This window comes from Triticum urartu, chromosome 6A, assembly GCF_056163025.1.
Source record: "Triticum urartu cultivar PI428250 chromosome 6A, HENAU_Tu73, whole genome shotgun sequence".
Taxonomy (NCBI): domain Eukaryota; kingdom Viridiplantae; phylum Streptophyta; class Magnoliopsida; order Poales; family Poaceae; genus Triticum; species Triticum urartu.
In genome coordinates, this window is record NC_141878.1 from 218,173,826 (window position 1) to 218,190,616 (window position 16,791).

Consider the following 16,791-nt stretch of genomic DNA (forward strand, 5'->3'; position numbering starts at 1 on the left):
GAGTAAATATTGTAATATATCTAGTCCAAATAAAAGACGACCTGCCAAGTGCTGAACAATTCCAGACTGAATGAAGTGTATTATCTTGGACTAAAAGAACACTCAGCATTTTAAGTTTGGGGTACATATTCATATCCAGATCTAGCCGAGGTCATCAAACTCCAGATTCTATGCTACATGGAAATATTTTCAAGTAGCAATGAAATAATCTGACAGGTACAATATGTGATGCAGGAGCACAGATGCATAAAAATGACTACGAAACATATCGAGCTACGTATCCAAAAAGTAGAGGGTACCATGCGAAAACTACATACAACAATTTGTTCCAAACTGAATGGATGCTATGATTAGGTAAAAAGGAAATACAGAACGTTGACCGCCAAAGTATCTCCCTTCTTTTCATTCTTCTTGGTCCCATCCTGTGAAAGTTAGTATGACTAAGTTTTTCTGCAAGAAGATGATGTGTTAAGAGCACACTTCAGAGTTCCTACATTGATAGCCAGGTTGAAATTGCCAGCAATATGCCCATAGTTCCCAGACCATACATCACAACAACATCAGAATTTTTGTCTTCCAGCTGCTCTAGCAGGACCTCTGTCCATCCATGGGACATTAATTGTGCCTCCTGGATGTTGCAATTCACAAAGTATTAGTCTCTCAAATAAATGAAATGCAAAACTTACTAAAACTCACATTCATCTCTTCTATGTTCGATCTTCTTGCACTAGCCTCATTCTGTGACATGACATGATCAAGTATATTATTTCCTGCAGAAAGGGGGAGTTCCGCGTCATGTGCAGCTAGAAAGCCTGTGTAGGCTGAATCAGTGTGGATAGTCTTCATGACTGATCCAAAGAAATTTGTCACTGGGACCTGGTCAAGGACAGGATAAAAGGAAAAGAAGGCTTAGTCGTGGACAACATAGCAGCCATTAGAAATAGATATATCTTTCCATTACCTCGTTTAATGCACGCTTGTAAAGATCCATTCGATAATATGCAGTAGACAGCAGCATAGAAGGGTCGTATGAGTTGAAAAGACTGGAACATAAAAGGCAAGGTTGTAACCACCCAGGTACATTGTGTGTAGAAACATAAGATTGAATCTAGTTGAGTGCTATTGTGCGTAATTAAGAATAGAGGACACAACTGACTCCTAATTCTTGTGAATACAGAAAACAGTCTGAATTAATTTTTTAAGTTCACTGCAATCTGATTAGCCTGCAGTTATTTCAATTATTTTATGTGAGTTCGAAAGAAAGCACATTAATACAGAAAGCACCCAAATGATGCAGACCATCTTTTCACATCGTATTACATAGAAATATGAAAACTGAACAAGAACATCAACTATATCTTAATATAGAAACAGTGAAGCAAATTGTACATCACAGTTAGATCATCATCTGGCATAACACAAAGTTTAACACCAAACAAAGAAAAGTAAATGACTATTTTTCAGGAGTTACACATCGCAGTAAGACCAGCACCTTCTCATATAGATAGTTGATGAACTTTCAACCGAGATACATAATTCAAGAGAAGAGCATGTAAAGTATAATTTACCTGTTCAATGAAGCATTGCTATACATGTTCAGCTTCTCAAAGAAAGCAAGTGTATGGAAGGTAAATCTATCCACAACAGAAACACCAATCTGCCACCAGAAATGTATAACATTAACCAGTTTCATGACAAAGTAATAAGGTAAAATAAGTTTGCAAATACTATCTGAAATAACTGTATAGGGCATGTTCTCACGTCTGAGTCAAGATGGTGAGAGTAAGAGTTTTCCCCCTTCATGCTGCTACCAATCGCCAAAACACCAGGTGATTGAAGCTGTGGATACTAAATATATCAGGTACAGCCTTTAGATAGAGCTTTCAGATATACAAAAAGTCGAAAGGGTGAAGTCCACTCTAGCAGCGCAGATCATCGGCTGATTCTATAATTATGTGAACTATTATTCAAATCATGAAACACAAGTGGTTAGCATACCATATAGCACAAACACCATATGCAGCATTTGCCACTCCCACATGCCAAACAGCTATTTCATACTAAAAAGTGATGTACAGCAACAACGAATGTTACATAAGTGTATACTATGATATGGTCATATGAAAAATAAATTCAGAATGATGAACCCAGAGCTAACTGTGCCCAAAACAAAACAAAAAATGTGAAGAAAATTCATAGATGTACAACATGCTATAGTTTGCGCACTTGCTAACAATATAAGAACATTTGTGAAGGATACCCAAAATGTAAAAGACATTTTGAGCGATTACAAAATGAAATGGATAATATGTATAACAGTAATTCGGTATATGTCAAGACGAACTTGTAGCAACTTGAAACGAACCTGTGAAAAAAGAGTAGCAGCCTGGCAGGTATCTACCATTATCAACAACTCTTTAAATCTGAAAGGAAGGCCAAGGTGAAAGGTCAGTACACGAACCCAGAAACAAAGAGGCACAAGCCAACATCCAAATGTTGATGATTAAAAAATTCAACCTATGCTTCTCCTTCATTTGCTTTACTGCATCTGCTAAATCATGGCTCTGAAGTTCTTCGTTATCTTGGAACTTCAAAAATTCATCCCCGCCATGTCCAGTCATGTACAAAAGAATATGGCTTCCTTCATCACTTAAGAGACGCTTTGATCTTGGTACAGCGCTCTCATGTCTTCCAGTCAAAACTCGCAAAAAGTTTTCAACTGTAACCTCATAACCTCGGTAATCAACCTGTCATTAGAAAACCAAAAGAGTAATCAGCATAGCAAGATAAGATATTAGTTTTTAATAAGACTAGATTGCATAGCATTATGAGTGGACAACTTTAAGGATTGCCAGCTGCCACCTTTCATAAATCACCTAACTGACCATATTGAACTGTGTCGAGTGTCTTAAGTATCCATCACTTTGCAAAATTTGACCATCTTTTAGGAGGCGTTGTTTCATAATATTTTCAGTGGGAAAATCAGGATTGTAGGTATTGCAATATAACAAGGTGTCTACTTGTTGTAAAAGAGGTTAAGAACCGTAGAGGGTCATTTACAATGGGTATGCATGCTTTAATATCATAAACTATTTCGTAGATTTGGTACCTCGTTGGTATCAATGATACATGCACATCATGGGCTAGGGAAAATATTGCCAACCTGAGGGATTATCAAACTACAATGTTATGATTCAGCAACAATATTTTCAGAGTAAAGAGATTCACCTCAACATTGTCACCATAAAGATTAAGCTGGTGGTTCTCATTGTTGAACACTTGGGCAGGATAATTGTTCCGAGGATTACAAGCCATATCATCAGCCAACATAAGTATTATCCTCTCGTCAGGTATTCCCAATCTCTTAACAGTCCTGGAAAAAAAGGGTATATTTACTAATAAGGAATAACCTTTACATAGGACATAGATTCATATTTGCATATAACGGCATAACTATAATTAGTATACTACCTGTACAAAGACAGCGTGTTGGCCATATGTCTATAATTAAACCTGCATAACATTTGGATAATAGATCAGATTTAAGTGACAACAGGGATAAGCAGCGGGACCCAACATCAACCAGATAATATAAAAGCATAAGGACATATTCAAATGCTATTGGTAGATGGGAACAAAACTTCCGTATCAAAAGGAAAACTTCTAAAAAAATTAGCTGGCATTAACACAACTACAATTGTGTGCATATGTGCCTTCTTGGCGTTCTTCTTCTGTGTATTCAAGGAAAAACTACAATTGTGCAAGTGTTCATACCAAAATGTTTGTCAAAAGACACTTGTGCTCGCTGAACTTACATCACGGCTTAAATATTTTAAGTCATCATTATTATTAGTATCACATACCAGCCGAGAAAATGATAGAGCCACCCCTGCCGACCCTGGGAGGCTGCCCAGGTTCAGCCTGGATCCTCTGTTGAAGTCATTACAGGGAGGGAGAATTCGATAGAGAGCTTCATGGGCAAATGTTTCCCAGTGCGGTCACCATTAGACCTTGCTCAGGCTCTACGAACAGGCTGGCTCCACCATGATGACAACATTAAGCTATGTCGCAATCAGAAGAGTAAAGGTACTACAAAATGGATTCCAACCAGTGAGAAAAAATTAAATCACTCCATACACTGACATCGATAGAGTATACTACTTCGCAAACAGGGGATGGACAAACTCGTTGATACACAGACAAATTAATAAGCTGATTCATACAGCAATTGGATCCAGATACTTCTATCAATCGTGCGTACTTTTCAGCACTTACATCAAAACCCTAGCTTCTTTAGACCTCTCACTGCTACATTTAGCACAGTGAACCTGAACCCACTACAATTGCGTTGATCCACAGCAAATTTATGATGCGACAAGTAGGCAGCAACGAGCGGCGAGGCGGTAAGGCGCAGGCATGATAGATGATGGCTCACCAGAAGCGAGAGGTACAGACGAGCACGGCCCAGTTGTTGTTGTGCACGGCGGAGGGTGACGCCGCCGCCGGGGGCGCCGCGGCGGAGGAGAAGGTGAGGAGCACGAGCAGCGGTAGCATCTTGAGGAGGGAGATGACAGCGGGGTCCCGTCCGGCGAACGCCATGCTCGCCGCCGGAGCAGCGCTCGGGATCAGGGACATGCCGGTTGGGAATCTGGGGAAGAAATAAGGCCACCTCCACCGCGCGACCCTATCTTGTCCGGTGCGTCCGTTTGGGGTAAAACAGACAAATAGCACGGCCCAACGCGCCGACTCAAACGGACAAATGTCTGGATTCCGTCCGTTTTCGACCTATCCCCGGTCCAAACTTGCGCTCGGTTTGGGGTGAAACGGACGCGCGCGGACGGCCTCAACGCACGGCTTTGTCCCCCCGTGGCCCGCCTGTCGGGGACACTAGCTTCCACCATCTCTCCCCGCCCTGCCATGCCGCCGGCACCGCCGCTATTCTCCGGACGCCTCCTCACCGCGCAGCCCCCCGGCCGTCCATACCAAACCACGTCTCAACATGACCACCACCACATCCGCGCTTTCGCCGTAGTTTTGGTCGTCGATCGGAGGAGGTTTGGTCGTCGTCGTCTTTGCCGGTAGCAGAGGGGGCACGACCGCCAGCGACGTACCACGGCGGCCGCGGCAGATTCCGACGAGAGCTCCAGAGTGGCCAGTAGCCGGCCGGCAACCATCCCTGCTGCGTCGAGGTGATCATCGCGGCCTCTTCGTTACCACGACCGCAAGGTGTTCGACATTTTGCCAACAAAGGTATGGACAGTGGAGACGAGTTTTTCTTCCATCACTTCCTTTGTTCATCGGACGATTCGTCGTCGGATGATGACGATCTTGTGGTGGCTGCACTGGTCGTTCACGACCATATTCAGCGGCAGCTTCCTCGGTACAGGGGGTCAGTCCCTGGCCGTGCTCCCAACCTGAACCGCAACAGGGAGAGAGGCCACGCCCTGCTCTATGCCGATTACTTTTCCAACACCCCGCTCTTTAAGCCGGATAAATTCCGTCGCCGTTTTCGAATGGCAAGGCATGTGTTCAATCGTATCCGAGAGGGAGTGGTTGCTCATGACCCATACTTCGAATGCAAGACGGATGCCCTTGGCAAGCTTGGATTCTCCTATTACCAGAAATGCACCGCGGCCATCCGCATGCTTGCATATGGAATTCCAGGCGATCTAGTGGATGAGTATGTGCGTATGAGTGAGACAACATGTCTGATGTTAATTACAAGTTTTGCCAGGTTGTGATCGAGGTGTTTGGCTCAGAGTACTTGAGGCAGCCAATTGTAGCTGATACAGAGAGATTGTTGGCGACTAACGCAGTTAGAGGCTTTCCAGGCATGCTTGGCAGTATAGATTGTATGCACTGGGAGTGGAAGAGCTGTCCATTTGTTTGGCAGGGCCAGTACAAGGGGCATGTCAACGCGTGCACTGTCATATTAGAAGCGGTGGCTTCACGGGATCTTTGGATATGACATTCTTTCTTCGGCATGGCAGGTTCTCACAATGATATCAACGTGCTGCAGCGTTCCCCAGTCTTCGCAAGGCTTGCAGAAGGCCACTCCCCACCTGTCAACTTTGAGATCAACGACCACCAGTACAACAAGGGATACTATCTAGCTGATGGTATATATCCTCAATGGTCAACTTTTGTGAAGACAATCTCGAAACCCCAAGGTGAGAAGAGAAAGAGATTTTCCCAAATGCAAGAGAGTGTTAGAAAGGATGTGGAACGTGCTTTTGGTGTGCTTCAATCCCGGTGGGGTATCGTTCGAAACCTTGCACTGTCATGGGATGAAAGGAAGCTTTGGGAGGTGATGACTGCTTGTGTGATCATGCACAACATGATCGTCGAGGACGAGCGTGATGAGAGTATCTTCGACCAAGGATTTGATTATCAAGGTGAAAATATTGAGCCCCTGCACCAAGACCCGGCCACATTTGAACAATTTGTGCAATTCCACCGTGAGATGCGTGATTGGCACAGTCATTTGAATCTTCAAAATGACTTGGTTGAGCACATGTGGGATCACATTGGCAACCAATAGACGTATTGGTTCATTTTATGTTCAGTCAAGACAATTTCGATTTGGTTGTAAAACTTTTTTATTAAGGACAATTTCAATTGGGTTGTAAAACTATTTTAATTTTCAGACAAATATTTGCACGTGCAAATTAGTTTTGATGAGAATATGGGCATTTTTGGCCCTGACGGACAGGATGGGGCAAATGGATGCGGCCGCGCGCTGGGTGCACGGCCACCGCATCCCAGGACACGCTTGGACACGGCATCAAATCGCTACCCAAACGGACAGAATCCGGACAAAACAGACGTCCGTTTGGAGTCGCGCGGTGGAGTTGACCTAAGAGGCTCGTCTCACGGACCCACCACCATCGTCGCACGAAATGGTGTTTCTTAGACTAGTAGTAACATAGACTAGTAACATGCATATGTTAATAGCTTTATAGTGGGAAATAACATGTGTAATAACATGCAACACTTCATTTATTAGGCTATAAACTCATCTTGCCTTGATATGTGTGATGTTACTCAGACTAGTCACAGTGGGTAGTAACTTAGAGTAGTAACATGCATATGTTACTAGTCTATATTACAACCTCCACAGTGGGTAGTAACATATGTGTTGTGTCATGCATCACTTCATTTATTAGGTTATAGACTCATCTTTTCTTGACACGTGTGATGTTACAGTAACTAGCTATGTTATCACATACCTCTTTTTCTTTATTAATTACATGCTACATCATCTATTTTGCCTAGATAAGTGTGATGTTACCACCTATATTACTCCCACAGTGGGTAGTCTCATACTACTAGTAACTAGCTATGTTACCACTTTCCTCTCTTTCTTCATTTATTGTTTGCCACATCATCTATTTTGTCTAGATATGTGTGATGCTACTATCTATGTTACTCCCACTGTGGATAGTCTTATGGCGGGTGCTACAAATCATCCAATTGATTTGTTACAAATATAGACGCCCCCAGAGCCGTTCGATCACACGCTCCCCAGCCCAGTCGCAGGATCAACCAACACACCACACATCAGTCCATGGCAGCAGCCCATGGCACTGCCGCGCAGCACTTACAGTGGCCGGCGGGGGCGCTTCAATGCAATCCGGCGATGTTTCAAAGGCCACCCTGCGGCGCTTCATAGCAGGCACCCGAAGTCGTTGGTGATGTTTCACTACAGCTCGCGTCGACGCGACGAGCTCCATAGCAGCACACGACACCGTCGGTGATGATTCACTGCAGCGACGCAACGAGCGTCACAGCAGCATCCGATCCCGTCAGTGATGTTTCATTGCAGCCCGCACTGACATGGTGAGCTCCATCATAGCAACCCGTAGACACCGCGAGATACCATAGAACCCTGTTAATCTTCAATCAACCATAGTACCAGACATGATTAAAACATGAGCAATGCTACATCTACGGGCTGGTTGTTACATATCCTACGTAATGGATGACATGGCAATGTTTAATTGAATATTAATTGGGGGCGTTTAGTTAGGTGGAAGAAAGATTACGTAGCATACGTAACAGAGTTACGTAGGTGTATCATTTTTGTTAAAACATCTACGAAAATTTCTGACTTATAGTTCACGATAATAGGGCGTGCCAGGTAAAAGAAAATGACATGGCCGCATGAGCAATAGTGGCTGAGTGGGGCATGTATGGTGACGTGAATAACTGCATGTTTAGATAAATAATTAATGATGATGGATCTCTTAGGTTCTTAGGTACTCCCTCTGGTCACTTATATAAGATGTTTAAGCTTGTTACAGTGCTCTAAACAGTTCGAAACCAGTTGTCTAAATTGCTTTATAGTCTATTTCTGACTTTCTGCGATTCGTTTTGTGATCTTTCTCTGCTATACTTGTTTCAATTTGGGCACAAAGTGATAATGTGATGGCCTCTGCAGTGATAGTGTGATGGCCTCTGCCGATTGCCATTGTCGGCTTGCGCTCGCCTGTACCAACGTCTGGTCGAGTGCACCCATTAAGAGCATCTATAGCTGGATTTAGCAAATTCGGCCCCTTAAACGCCCGCGAACGTGTCCTGGCGCATCCTCGGGCACTGACCAGGCACCCCTCATATTTATCACTCTGCATCCGTGTATCTCATATCCAACACTTTATATCCATATTACACATGCAAATGTTAATCTATCTTACGTGATCAAACGACGGGCACCAAAAATCGGCTGCAAAGGAACACAAGATCAGCTGCAAACGAACATTAACATACTTCACCACATCCAAAAGATCGTAGTTCGTCCCCGAACAAGTTCTTAAACGTCTACAACTAAAAACGATATAAACATTGAGGAGGAGGGAGGCCGGAATCACCACTTCCTCGTCGGGCCTTTGCCCTTCCGGTCGCCGGCGCAGCTGTAGGCGTCCGCGGCTGGTGGAGGGTCTTGGTCGTCCGACGAGGAGGTGCAGCTGTCGCCGTCGTCGGAGAGGACGATGAGCCCCTTCATCCGACGGACCATCCTGTCCTGCTCCGGCTTCAACCTTGCCACCCGAGCCTTCTATACCGCTGCCTCCTTCGCCTCGCACTCTAACTGCTCAATAGCAAGCCGGAGCCCCTTGGCATTCTTCCATTGGAGGCGGCGAGCGTCTGTCTCCACCGTCGTGAGGGAGTGGCGGTAGACCCATGCGAGGAGACACGTGTCCTCGTCGGCGTCGCATCCGTCCCGTGGTGGTGGCGCGCGGACTGCTCCGCCATGTCCCTCTCCCATGCACACTGCCTCTCGCAGCGCGTGGCGCGCACCTCCGGCTCCGGAGTGCATGTGCGGGCCGGCAGCGCAGGCACAAGCACCCAGCGATGGCCGCATGGAGGAGCGGCGGGCGCGGACTGTGCTCTCCTTGTGTCGCTACGCGTGGGCAGGAAGGGTCCAGCTCCGGGGTCCGCGCTGCGGTGACGCGGGAGCTGCGGCGACGCTCCAGATCCGGAGTTGCCGCCGGTCTCCACCTTGGACCGCTCCAGCACAATGCGGAGGGCCATCTCCTCCTCGTAGTTGAGCTTCGAACCGGAGTTGCTCATCTTGGTGGATGAGATCGAAACCGGAGAGAGAGAGGAGTGGACAGAGCGAGCGAGAGAGAGAGAGAGGGAGAGAGTGAACTAGGGTTTGAGCTCACCGCCCGGATTGGAGTTTTTTGTGGGGTCATTGGTGGGCCGGGCCTATCAGGCGAACGCGCCAGGGTGTGCCCAGGCCGTCCCATATCCGCCCTATATTTGAGCTAGATATGAGGGATGCCGGTCAACCCGGGCGTTTGTCCGCGGTTTAAGAGGTCCGGTTGGGTCAAACTTTTTGACCGATCAGTGACCGGATGACATGTCCGAGCGTTTGAGATGGGTATGAGAGGCCCGGCTATAGATGCTCTACCAGATCAATTTCTCAAGGTATATGTACTCCTAATCTCTATTACGTCATGTGCTCAGGTCTAATGACTTAGTAATAGTAGTTATATGTTTGTAATTATATGTTCATGATTAGACGTAGAGATCTAATTTATCTTTTTGTGTGAAATATGCTTCTCTAGTTTAATATAAAGAACGACAATTGATTTTTCTGAACCTGATTCAATATCTAGGCCAACTCTAGTGAGAGAATATTAATCCATACATAACTTCTAGATAATCATATGGCTAAATTAGACCCATAATTTTCAAACATACATTTATCCTTGTGCTTATGTCTTACACAAATATTAGCGTTGTTGCAAAAATGTGGTGATGTTACATGAGCGTTGATATATACGGTCTTTGAAGATTGTCATATTTGCTCTCCCTGTCTTCAAATCCTGGCTCTGCCTTCTACTTTAAGGAGGCTTTGGGCATTTCCCTCAACGCCACCGGCACCCATGCCGTTCCTCTGAGTCGGCTTCAGCCTCTCGAGCTTGTCATTACTTTTGGTGCAGTATTTTTCTACCTTTGTTTTGGAGATTGTTGACAGAAACAGATATGGACTGATTTGTTTGCTAGTGCATACAGAGAGAAAAGGTCCATACAAAATCGAAGAGAATGCTATCTCCGGTGCCAACTTCAAGGAACTTCACCGAAGTACATCTGCGCTGTAGAGAAGAACGAGCTATATTTGTTGAATTCATATAGACGAGAAGATTGATGTGAAGGAATTAACCCCTCGAAAGTTTACTGCTGAAGCGAAGCATATGTTTCGGTATGGCCGTCCGAAGAAATTGACTGCAACGAATGGAAGTCGAAGATAAATTGAAGATGTCGTATTCTTTTCATCTTTCTTCTTCTATTCATTTGAGTCATAGGACCTCCGTACTATTAAGAGGGGTATAGGTTCTCGAAGCTTAGATCCGTTGTGATGCTTAGCCAAAACCTATCAAAGTTGTGAGACAAATCTCTTTGTGTTTCGAGCAAATACTTGCCAGCAAGAGACTGTGATCTTCTTCGCTGTGAGATATTTGTCTCAGACCGAGGAGTTAGCATTACTTGCTCCGCAGGCAATGTTACCGTTGTGCTCAAATCCGACCGTTGGACTCGTGTCGTTCGGCCATTGGCTTCTCTCGATGTCTAATTTGCTCATTTCCCATCAGGGAAGGCTGCGGCTATAAATAGCCACCCACTTTGACATTGTTTGTTGGCTGCTTCGCTTGAGATTTCTGAGAAGATTGATTAATTTGAGCAACCCCTCTCCGAGTGATTTGAGTTTAAGATCCATCGAGAGAAAAATCAAGAGCCCAAACTTAGACAGTGGTTTAGCATCACAGTAGTTCTGAGTGAGAGTTCTTGTACCTATTACTCTTGAGAGCTACGCACTCTCTAGACGGATAGGTTACGGCTCGAATGTTGAAGAGTTGTTATCTTCACCGAGCTAGATCTTCAGCAACCAAGAGTGATTGTGGTTCACAAAGGTCGATTGAAGGTTTGGAGATCGCCGTCGGATTTCGGGTTCCGGCAAAACCCTTGAGGTTCGAACACTGGGGTGCGCACAAAGATCTCTCCTCCTCTCTAGCTCGCACTCCGTATGATCTCACGGCCTAGCTCGACGAACCCAAGGAATACGAGACACAAGAGTTTATACTGGTTCGGGTGCTACCTCTTGAGCACTGCGTTGGTTTTCCCTTGAAGAGGAAAGGGTGGTGCAGTAAAGCAGCGTAAGTATTTCCCTCAGTTTTTGAGAACCAAGGTATCAATCTAGTAGGAGACCACGCGCGAGTCACTTCATACCTACACAAACAAATAAGAACCTCGCAACCAACGCGATAAAGGGGTTGTCAATCCCTTCACGGCCACTTGCAAGAGTGAGATCTGATAGAGATGATAATAATAAGATAAATATTTTTGGTATTTTTATGATATAGATTGAAAGTAAAATATAGCAAAATAAAGTAGATTGGAAACTTGTATGATGGAAAATAGACCCGGGGGCCATAGGTTTCACTAGTGGCTTCTCTCAAGATAGCATAAGTATTACGGTGGGTGAACAAATTACTGTCGAGCAATTGATAGAAAAGCGAATAATTATGAAAATATCTAGGAATGATCATGTATATAGGCATCACGTCTGAGACAAGTAGACCGAAACGATTCTACATCTACTACTATTACTCCACACATCGACCGTTATCCATCATGCATCTAGAGTATTAAGTTCATAAGAACAGAGTAACGCCTTAAGCAAGATGACATGATGTAGAGGGATAAACTCATGCAATATGATATAAACTCCGTCTTTTTATCCTCGATGGCAACAATACAATACAATACGTGTCATTTCCCTTTCTGTCACTAGGATCGAGCACCGCAAGATTGAACCCAAAACTAAGCACTTCTCCCATTGCAAGAAAGATCAATCTAGTAGGCCAAACCAAACTGATAATTCGAAGAGACTTGCAAAGATAAACCAACCATACATAAAAGAATTCAGAGAAGATTCAAATATTGTTCATAGATAAACTTGATCATAAACCCACAATTCATCGGATCTCGACAAACACACCGTAAAAGAAGATTACATCGAATAGATCTCCAAGAGAATCGAGAAGAACTTTGTATTGAGATCCAAAGAGAGAGAAGAAGCCATCTAGCTACTAGCTATGGACCCGAAGGTCTGAGGTAAACTACTCACACATCATCGGAGGGGCCATGGAGTTGATGTAGAGGCCCTCCGTGATCAATGCCCCCTCCGGCGGAGCTCCGAAAAAGGCCCCAAGATGGGATCTCTTGGGTACAGAAGGTTGCAGCGGTGGAATTAGGTTTTCGTGGTGCTCCTGGATGTTTGCGGGGTACATGGATATATATAGTAGGAAGAAGTAAGTCGGTGGAGCAACGAGGGGCCCACGAGGGTGGAGGGCGCGCCCAGGGGGGTGGGTGCGCCCCCTACCTCGTGGCCTCCTCGATTGATTCTTGACGTCCACTCCAAGTCTCCTGGATCACGTTTGTTCCAAAAATAACGCTCCCGAAGGTTTCATTCCATTTGGACTCCGTTTGATATTCCTTTTCGGGAAACTCTAAAATAGGCAAAAAAAACAACAACTTGAGCCGGGCCTTTGGTTAATAGGTTAGTCCCAAAAATAATATAAAAGTGTAAAAATAAGCCCATTAACATCCAAAATAGATGATATAATAGCATGAAATAATAAAAAATTATAGATACGTTGGAGACGTATGAAGCATCCCCAAGCTTAATTCATGCTCGTCCTCGAGTAGGTAAATGATAAAAACAGAATTTTTGATGTGGAATGCTTCCTAACATATTTCTCAATATAATTTTTCTTTATTGTGGCATGAATGTTCGGATCCGAAAGATTCAAGATAAAAGTTTAATATTGACATAGAAATAATAATACTTCAAGTATACTAACTAAGCAATCATGTCTTCTCAAAATAACATGGCGGCCAAAGAAAGTTATCCCTACAAAATCATATAGTCTGGCTATGCTCTATCTTCATCACACAAAGTATTAAATCATGCACAGCCCCGATGACAAGCCAAGCAATTGTTTCATACTTTTGATGTTCTCAAACTTTTTTAATCTTCACGCAATATATGAGCGTGAGTCATGGATATAGCACTATGGTGGAATAGAATGGTGGTTGTGGAGAATACAAAAAAGGGAGAACATAGTCTCACATCAACTAGGCGTATCAACGGGCTATGGAGATGCCCATTAATAGATATCAATGTGAGTGAGTAGGGATTGCCATGCAACGGATGCACTAGAGCTATAAGTATATGAAAGCTCAACAAAAGAAACTAAGTGGGTGTGCATCTAACTTGCTTGCTCACGAAGACCTAGGGCAATTTGAGGAAGCCCATCATTGGAATATACAAGCCAAGTTCTATAATGTAAAATTCCCACTAGTTTATGAAAGTGACAACATAAGAGACTCTCTTTCATGAAGATCATGGTGCTACTTTGAAGCACAAGTGTGGAAAAAGGATAGTAACATTGTCCCTTCTCTGTTTTTCTCTTATTTCATTTTTAGTTGGGACTTCGTCTTCTTCTCTTTTTTTGGCCTCTTTTCTTTCTTTCTTTTTATTTTTCGTACGGAGTCTCATACCGACTTGTGGGGGAATCATAGTCTCCATCATCCTTTCCTCACTGGGACAATGCTCTAATAATGATGATCATCACACTTATTTTTACTTACAACTCAATACTTAGAACAACATATGACTCTATGTGAATGCCTCAGCGGTGTACCGGGATATGCAATGAATCAAGAGTGACATGTATGAAAAAAATTATGAACGGTGGCTTTGCCACAAATACGATGTCAACTACATGATCATGCAAAGCAATATGACAATGATGAAGCGTGTCATAGCAAACGGAACGGTGGAAAGTTGCATGGCAATATATCTCGGAATGGCTATGGAAATGCCATAATAGGTAGGTATGGTGGCTATTTTGAGGAAGGTATATGGTGGGTTTATGGTACTGACGAAAGTTGCGCGGTACTAGAGAGGCTAGCGGTTGTGGAAGGGTGAGGGTGCGTATAATCCATGGACTCAACATTAGTCATAAAGAACTCACATACTTATTGCAAAAATCTATTAGTTATCGAAACAAAGTACTACGCGCATGCTCCTAGGGGGATAGATTGGTAGGAAAAGACCATCGCTTGTCCCCGACCGCCACTCATAAGGAATGCAAGAAATAAATAAATCATGCTCCGACTTCATCACATAACGGTTCACCATACGTGCATGCTACGGGAATCACAAACTTCAACACAAGTATTTCTCAAATTCACAACTACTCAACTAGCATGACCCTAATATCACCATCTCCATATCTCAAAACAATCATCAAGTATCAAACTTCTCTTAGTATTCAATGCACTTATATGAAAGTTTTTATTATGCCTAAAAGCAAATTGCCATATTGTTCTAAAGGACTCTCAAAATAATATAAGTGAAGCATGAGAGATCAATTATTTTTATAAAATAGAACCACCGCCGTGCTCTAAAAGATATAAGTGAAGCACTAGAGCAAAAACTATATAACTCAAAAGATATAAGTGAAGCACATAGAGTATTCTAATAAATTCTAATTCATGTGTGTCTCTCTCAAAAGGTGTGTACAGCAAGGATGATTGTGGTAAACTAGAAAGCAAAGACTCAAATCATACAAGATGCTCCAAGCAAAACACATATCATGTGGCGAATAAAAATATAGGTCCAAGTAAAGTTACCGATGAACGAAGACAAAAGAGGGGATGCCTTCCGGGGCATCCCCAAGCTTAGGCTTTTTGGTGTCCTTGTATTTTACCTTGGGGTGCCATGGGCATCCCCAAGCTTAGGCTCTTGCCACTCCTTGTTCCATAATCCATCAAATCTTTACCTAAAACTTGAAAACTTCACAACACAAAACTTAACAAGAGAATCTCGTGAGCTCCGTTAGCGAAAGAAAAGAAAACACCACTTCAAGGTACTGTAATGAACTCATTATTTATTTATATTGGTGTTAAAAATACTGTATTCCAACTTCTTTATGGTTTATAAACTCTTTTAGTAGCCATAGATTCATCAAAATAAGCAAACAACACACGAAAAACAGAATCCGTCAAAAACAGAAGAGTCTGTAGTAATCTGTAACTAACGCAAACTTCTGGAACCCCAAAAATTCTAAAATAAATTTCTGGACGTGAGGAATTTATCTATTAATCATCTGCAAAAAGAATTAACTAAATATCACTCTCCAATAAAAAATGGCAGCAATTCTCGTGAGCGCTAAAGTTTCTGTTTTTTACAGCAAGATCAAAAAGACTTTCCCCAAGTCTTCCCAACGGTTCTACTTGGCACAAACACTAATTAAACACAAAAAACACAACCAAAACAGAGGCTAGATAAATTTTTCATTACAAAACATAAGCAAAAATCAAGAAATAAAAATAATATTGGGTTGCCTCCCAACGAGCGCTACCGTTTAACGCCCTTAGCTAGGCATAAAAGCAAGGATAGATCTAGGTATTGCCATCTTTGGTAGGCAATCCATAAGTGGCTCTCATAATAGATTCATATGGTAATTTAACTTTATTTCTAGGTAAGTGTTCCATGCCTTTCCTTAATGGAAATTGGAATTTAATATTCCCTTCCTTCATATCAATAGTTGCACCAATCGTTCTAAGGAAAGGTCTACCAAGAATAACATGACATAAAGGATTGTAATCTATATCAAGAACAATGAAATCTATGGGCACATAATTCCTATTTGCAACAATAAGAACATCATTAATCTTTCCCATAGGTTTCTTAATGGTGGAATCCGCAAGGTGCAAGTTTAGAGAACAATCATCAAATTCACGGAAACTTAGCAAATCACACAAAGTTTTTGGAATCGTGGAAACACTAGCAGCCAAATCACACAAAGCATAGCATTCATGATCTTTAATTTTTATTTTCATAGTAGGTTCCCACTCACAATAAAGTTTTCTAGGGATAGAAACTTCCAACTCAAGTTTTTCTTCATAAGATTGCATCAAAGCATCAATGATATGTTTAGTAAAAGCTTTATTTTGACTATAATCATGAGAATTTAGCACGGATTGCAACAAGGAAATACACTCTATCAAAGAGCAATTATAATAATTAAATTCCTTGAAATCAAAGATAGTGGGTTCGTTGCTATTTAAAGTTTTGACCTCTTCAATCCCACTTTTAATAATTTTTGCATCAAGATCTAAAAACTCCGAATTTTTGGGACGCCTTCTAACTAAAGTTGACTCATCTCCAGTCCCATCATTATCAAGATTCATATTGCAAAACAAAGATTTAATAGGGGA

The 16,791-nt window shown here is 42.8% G+C and overlaps 2 protein-coding genes across 3 annotated transcripts; one reads left to right on the forward strand and one right to left on the reverse strand.

Moving 5' to 3' along the window:
• Positions 1–64: 64 nt before the first annotated feature.
• Positions 65–4,677, reverse strand: LOC125513376 (uncharacterized). Of its 2 annotated transcripts, XM_048678482.2 has the most exons (11): positions 4,436–4,677; positions 3,472–3,513; positions 3,229–3,373; positions 2,518–2,747; positions 2,366–2,423; positions 1,762–1,839; positions 1,569–1,657; positions 962–1,043; positions 697–876; positions 495–628; positions 65–422 (listed from the first exon to the last, which is right to left on the reverse strand). In XM_048678482.2, exons 1-11 carry the CDS (start codon positions 4,633–4,635, stop codon positions 257–259), a joined length of 1,404 nt encoding a protein of 467 aa, XP_048534439.1. In that variant the 5' UTR covers positions 4,636–4,677; the 3' UTR covers positions 65–256. The 2 variants fall into 2 exon arrangements, with proteins under 2 accessions (XP_048534439.1, XP_048534440.1); XM_048678483.2 differs by having other exon boundaries at positions 65–628; positions 4,436–4,673.
• Positions 4,678–5,983: 1,306 nt separating this feature from the next.
• Positions 5,984–6,541, forward strand: LOC147964823 (uncharacterized). The gene has a single exon (XM_087530171.1). The coding sequence runs from the start codon at positions 5,984–5,986 to the stop codon at positions 6,539–6,541; it is 558 nt and encodes a 185-aa protein (XP_087386297.1).
• Positions 6,542–16,791: the final 10,250 nt, after the last annotated feature.

Coding starts and splice junctions, on each gene's coding strand:
- LOC125513376 (XM_048678482.2), bottom strand. CDS start 4,635: ATGTCCCTGATCCCGAGCGCTGCTCCGGCGGCGAGCATGGCGTTCGCC. Junction 2,424..2,517: donor CAAATGAAGGAGAAGCATAG/GTTGAATTTTTT, acceptor CCTTCCTTTCAG/ATTTAAAGAGTTGTTGATAA. Junction 1,044..1,568: donor AGCAATGCTTCATTGAACAG/GTAAATTATACT, acceptor TTTATGTTCCAG/TCTTTTCAACTCATACGACC.
- LOC147964823 (XM_087530171.1), top strand. CDS start 5,984: ATGGCAGGTTCTCACAATGATATCAACGTGCTGCAGCGTTCCCCAGTC.